We start from the raw sequence: 6879 nt of genomic DNA on the forward strand, positions 1-6879 counted from the left end.
CTTAAGTTCTGTCACCAACACTGTTAAGTGACTACCACCTGAAATACGAGTTGGAACAGCTTGTATTAATGAATCCTCAGTTTCCATCATCACCTCTGGGAAGAGGAAGAGATAAAGAACAAAATAATCTATTTTCCCAGAACCAGGAAGATAGTTTACCAAATGCCATCCCACTGAGCTAAGGTTGAAACATGACAACAATATCTAATTTGGTCACTTGAAGCTACTCACATTCATATGCTGGCCACTAACTTCTTCCTATTCACAGTGGACACATCTCCCAGGTCTTATTTATTTTAGCACTTCTCAACATACAGTCTCCTGACAGTCAAAGACTCTCCAGAATAGTCGCTCAATAAATGATTGGTGAAAATGTAGTTTTAGCAAATCATTATTATATCTTAAATTCTAATAGTCATCTGCCAGAAATTTCAGAAAGGGCGTAGGTAAATTTTTTTTCCATTTAAATTTCTTTGTTTTTTCACCAAATAGAGGAAAAACTTAGCGGGATTTTAAGAACTCAGACAAAAGGAGGTAGTGAAAGTAGCATTATTACCTCTGCAAATGCTTCCTACTTTAGGACAATGACCCTAGACTATAGAATGTGCCACATATCTTTCACTTCTCTTTACATAAAATATATCTGTTGACCAACTTCCTCATGGCAGTCTTTACTTCCTTGTTTCGCAATGTGTAGATGATAGGATTAAGCAAAGGGAATATCACAGTATGGAACACAGACACCACTTTATCGAGGGAAAAAGAGTCAAATGGGCGAGCATAAATATAGATGGATGGCCCAAACATTAGCACCACAATAGTGATGTGAGAATAGCAGGTGGACATGGCCCGGCCAGTACTCTCACTTGAGCCTGAGTGTTTCTTGAGCATGGCCAGGAGGAAGGCATACGACATTAGGAGAGCAATGAAACACACCACAGAGATCAGACCACTGCTAAAGATCATCACTAACTCCTCCGGGAAGGTATTGGCACAGGCAATCCGAACAACCTGCTTGATGTCACAGAAGTAACTGTCTAACTCATTGGGCCCACAAAAGGGAAGTCGAACAATGAGAGCCACCTGTATTATAGAATGAATGAAGCCCCCCATCCAGGCGAGAGCCACCAGAATACAGCAGAGGCATCGATTCATGATGGTACCATAGTGGAGGGGGCGGCAGACAGCAGCATAGCGGTCAAAGGCCATTACTGTGAGCAGGAACATCTCTGAGGCCCCAACAAAGTGCAGGAAGAAGAGTTGTGCAATGCACCCGCCAAAGGAAATTATCTTCCTTTCCACAAAGAAGTCTACAAGCATTTTAGGGGCTGTGATGGAGGAGTACCAAATGTCAAGGAAGGCCAAGTTAGCCAACAGGAAATACATGGGTGAGGTCAGATGGGGGTCAAGCCTGATAGCGCAAATAATAAGAATATTTCCTGGAAGAATGAACAAATAGAAAGACAGAAATATAACAAATAGGACTAGTTGCACCTCCCGAGTCTGGGCTAAGCCCGTGAGAACAAATTCTGTCACCCTGGTGTAATTTGCAGGTTCCATTTCTTCGCTTTTTTTCATAATATGGCTATGAAAAATAAAGAAATTATAATTACTCCAAATAGCATTTGACTAGAGTTATATTACCGCTTTCAAAATCATCAGATGTTCTCTGTCATTAAGAGATTTCATTTTACATTTCATAAACCCAGATAGGGAAAGAGCAAGTGACCTGAAAATTAGAAACATCGAAACCATATGAAGTGTGTCAAATATTTGAAACCAAAATCTCAACTTGTTAAGGTTATTAATTTCTATTTTTTATGAAACTCAGCAATGCCCTAATCCTTCCCCAAACATCGACCTTAGTAAGCAGTATGTGCAGCTTCTTCTGAGTTTAGCCAGATTTTAGGATGGTGATAAGAGATGCAGCCTGTTCTTTCTAGATTGTTTTGTTGTTGAGAAATCTAGCCAGTTTGGAAACTTAGGCTTACAGTCTAATATCAAGTATGCTGATCTGGCAGTATTTTAGTTTTCATCTATCCAGAGATCCCAGGGCTTCATGTGTAGTGAACGGACATTTTTTCCTTAACGAAAGTCTATACAGCTTAATACTTGGTAATAGGTAGGCAGCCACAATATACAACAATGCAAGGCCCTATATGAAAATTCTTCTGGCTGTAACCAGACCCCATTACTCTACTGGCCATGCATTTTGCCACTGTTTCAGGAAGGTAAGAAGAAGATGTAGTGATCTGACAAATGAGTATGCCTGCCAGCCACCATCCAAGCTGACCCACTCTGCAATTTCAAGGTGACAGTAGGAATAAGACTATCCCTAAAATTTTGCTTAAGGTCTAGTACTGAACCTAATACCACTAGATAGAATAAAACTCATCAAATAAAAATAAGATCATCATTCACTTTACCAAATATGCTTCCTCTCTTAAGTAAGGTAAAACTTCCACACCAAAGTAAGCATTTCTTGTAACCAACAGCCAGTACTAAAGGGTTGCTTCTGTTCTACTGATGTGCTATTTTATAATATTGCCTCTCCTCAGGAGATAAGCACAGAAAAACAAAGTTAAGGTTCTATAAAACCAAATAGATGTGACAATGTCCAGGTAGTAAAGCTTAGGTATACTATTGACTGAAGAAATCCAATGTTTCTTTCTTGAACTTACTGACTCAATTTGTGCATAATTTTAACCAAACACAGATATCTAACATCCAAATATAACATGTTGTAGAAAGCACTGTATTATAAAGAAGGGATGGCTCGCTACAAGTAAATACACTGGGAAAAAACTAGTGTTTGCCAGGAATCTGATTCAAGAGGCAGAAAGACAGAAACACTTAGAAAACTCAATATTGTGGAAGTATTTGGCAAAAGGGTAAATATTCCCAACCCCTGAATAGCCCAGTGTGGGCCTCAGTGAGTTAATTAACTATCTTTAGAGATAGGGAAATTTAAAATTTGGTTTAGAAAGATTTTAATAAAAAGTAAGATAAAATTGCCAGTTTTCAATCTTCAACTTTCTTAGTAACGTAGATATCCAGAATGACATACTTCCTAGGATCCCAGAAAGCAAGGTTTTACTCTTCTTACCTGGAGAAGTGCCCCATCGGCTCCATGACTAAAAACACAGCAAGTATGTAATTGCAAAATCACAGCATTCTGCTTCTTTACTTTCACTCATGTGTAAACTCTGAGTTTCCAGCAATCAAACATATCTCTACCAAAAGCATAGGGAACACTATGATTACTCAGTTAATTTGGATATTTTTTGAACAGATGGAAGTGATTAGGTTACTTGTTCTTAATAAAATAATTGTCCTCTTGTTACTGAAAGGAGATGAATATTTCAATGCAGTAAATACTACTACAAGGCACTAAGCTTTTTTTATTTTCATGGTGGATACTGATAGGATAATTCTGATTATTGTCACAAAGATCACTCAGTCCTCCTGTGTCTCATTCTGTATTCATCCCATCAAAGAGGAAGAGAAAATGGCACTCATCTAGAAAGAATCTAGGTGAATGTGTGTTGAGGTCTTAGAAGAAACATATACTTCAGATATTAAGGAATTGAAAGAATCATTTTACCATAAAAAGTGTCAAAGTGGTTTACTTCTGTACCTCCATGTCCAAGATATGACATAAAATTAAAAACTAATGAAGTATTCTTCCATTAAGAACCATAACTTACCTGATTTATTCATTAGAAAAAAAATACAGAGCATCCATCCCTCCTCACCCCTTGATGAATGCCTCTTTCCTCCACTCCTCACAACCATTAAATTGAAAAGGTACATATTACAGGAGCATCCCATTCCAATAGCCAAGTGGCCAACAAAGCTCCCTATTCCCCAAGCCAACAAGACTCAGCCACTACTCATCTCTCTCACACACACACACACGGCACTAAACCATTCCACTTCCTCAATGAAGGACCAACCAACACATATATCCCATACATGAACATGACCATGGCCTGAAATACCATAAAACCCACAACAAATATGACCCTTGCCAGCATTTGTGATTTAATGATTGTCAAAATAGAAGTTTACACATGGCATTGAAAGCACTATCCCAAAATATATAGCTTCTGTATCACTTCTATAAATTATTCATTGTTTATTCAACAATGTTTAGGGAGTATGTACTATTTGCTAACTGCTGAGAAAACAAGGAACAAGGAAGACTCAGTTTCTGTCTCACTGAAATTCTATTTTAGAAATATAGACAGACAATAAATAAGTAAACAAACAATAAGTAAATTAATGGAATATAAATAAGTCAATGAAATAATTACCACTATTGACGACAGACAAGCATGAAATAAAAAGGGAATTATGATAGAGAATAAATGGTGGCGGCGTGTGGTGGTGATGGCTTTTTTAGAAAAGCGTCTTTGAATTGGTGACATTTCAACTAACTTTGAAAGTCAGAAGAAAAGTATCTTAGGAATAGAGAACAGTAAATACAAAGACATGTGGCAGGGAAGAGTTCCTAGGAAGAAGACCTGTGACTGATGGAGGCACAATAACAAAATCAAGAGATAGTCACAGACCAAGTAACGTAGAAAGCAATAAGAAAATTGGATTTACAACAATTCAAAATATTTTAGAATAAAATCTAGAGAATAGCTTAACATGATTTGAAATTTAGAAATATCACCCTGGTTGCTACGTCAATAAATTCAACTGGGACTACAGGGGAAAAAATGATGGGACAAACTGAAGATAAGCAACTGCTATTTAGAGAAATAAATTGTTTGTTTAGAAAATACTTAGGAGATGTAATTGGCAGGATTTTACATTGAATTTTACGTTGTATTGTCATACTACCAAAGTCAGATGGAATTTGAGCACCATAATGGCAAGCTTTTAAAAAATTTGTCTTTATATAAATGAGATTCTCTGCCTAAAATGAGCTTCATCCAGTGCATTCTAGGTCCTTAAATAAAATCTGACTGAATCTACCATAAATATTTGGAATGCCCTGTCACACTCTAAGAAAAGCTTGGGATTGTGTCAAAATCCAGAGCAAGGAATTATGTTTGTGGGGAATTCTTGGGGGAGATAAGCCATCCACGGAGACTGAGTTAGGACATTTCTTCCCAAGGCTGCCATTTGGAAGGGGACATCTATTCAAAAATAGTGCTTACCCTTAGAGCAGCTGGATCAGTTGGTCAAGAGAGCTTTCTTTCATCCTGCATTCACTCACCTACACCTCCCAAGTTTCTAGGTGCAAGGCAGCTCCTCTTTTGTTTCCTTGCTATTTTTTAAATAAAAATTGTATATATTGAAGGTGTTCAACCTGATGATTTTATGTATATATGTGTATATATATACACATAGTGAAATGATTACTACCATCAAGCTAATTAATGTATCATCTCTTCACATAATTATTTTTTTCTGTGATAAGAGCACTTGAAATCTACTCTCAGCAAATTTCCAGTATTCAGTATATTATTATTGACTATAGTCATCATTCTTATGTTAGATATCTAGAGTTATTCATTTATCCTACATAATTGCAACTTTGTACATTTTCACCAGCATCTCCTTATTTCCCCCACCTCCTTGACACTAGTAACCACCATTCAACTCTCAAATGAACAAAGAAATTGTGATATATATTTATAATGGAATATTATTCAACCTTCAAAAAGAAGGAGATCTTGTCATTTGCAACAATATGAATGAATTGGAGGACATCATACTAAGTGAAATAAGGCAGACAAAGAGAAAAATACTGCATGAGCTTACTTATATATGGAATTTAAAAAAGTCTCGTCCTCTTTCAACAACATCTAGTGAATTCCCATTTTGTACTTAATCTGTAGGGATGTAGTATCTGGAGGATGACTATAGAGATACCAAGTACAAAGACCCTCCTTGTAGGTGAGTGAACTGTGAACTCTACTCAAGGGAACCAATGCTTTGGGGAAAAACAAGAATCTGTGCATAAATTCTTCCTTACTAACAATGCAGTGTTCATCCATGTCTAGCCAAGCTCTCAGTAATCACAGATAGAGTAATTGTCTTGCCAATTTGAGAAATTTAAGGAGGCTGTCAAGTAGATCCTGAAAGAGTAAAAGATTAAATGACTTAACAGATGCTGGGTTACACTCATACAAGACGCTTTCAAAAAAAATGCTATCATCCATAAACATTGTCCGTTCTCTTTCCTTAGATGAAGATGTGAATGAAGAAGCCAGCATCTCATAGAGGAGAAGTCACTCATCCTAGCCGTCACTAACAACCAAAAAACTCACAACTGAAAGAAATGTTTTCAGAATCTCCAATAATTTCAGAATGAAGGATTAAGCTGAAACTCACAGACTGGAAAAATGGAAGGAAAGCTATATTGATGAAAGCGAAGAAAGCTGTAAAAGAAAAAGGAAGTTATTAGTCTAGTAGTTCTTCTGAGGACAAAAACAGTCCATCTTTATGGGTTACATTGTCACCAGTGGGATATTCATTTATCAAAAGGCAAAAATTAATTTTATAAAACAAAAAAAGTGTTTATAGATTCAAGTGATGATTTATTGAAAACGCTTCCTCAGAGAAGAAAGGCGCTTTAGCCTTTCAACTCCGCTGCTCATGGGAATAAAGGTGAAGGCTGTTAGTAGAGGTTCAGCCTTACCGACCTATGGGAAAGAGCAAAGGAAACACTGAGAAATGGGCACTGAGGTCAGGAAGGAGAGGGAGCTTGTGGGTAAGTACAGCAGGAAGGTACTAGATTTTTAGAAAATAAAGATACATGACATTTATTTTTAGAGAATATTCTCCCTCAGTAAGATCTCTATTAGAGCACATTATTTTAAAAAAGGTATTTTTATAACAGTGGGAGAAGGAATCACACAA

The 6879-nt window shown here is 36.9% G+C and overlaps 1 protein-coding gene across 1 annotated transcript; it reads right to left on the minus strand.

Moving 5' to 3' along the window:
- Positions 1–618: 618 nt before the first annotated feature.
- OR4M1 (olfactory receptor family 4 subfamily M member 1) lies at positions 619–1578 on the minus strand. The gene is given in 1 exon segment (NM_001391616.1): positions 619–1578. A coding segment is annotated over 1 exon segment (960 nt).
- Between the last annotated feature and the right edge of the window lie 5301 nt (positions 1579–6879).

The sequence above is a fragment of the Equus caballus genome, chromosome 1, assembly GCF_041296265.1.
Source record: "Equus caballus isolate H_3958 breed thoroughbred chromosome 1, TB-T2T, whole genome shotgun sequence".
In the NCBI taxonomy this organism is placed as follows: domain Eukaryota; kingdom Metazoa; phylum Chordata; class Mammalia; order Perissodactyla; family Equidae; genus Equus; species Equus caballus.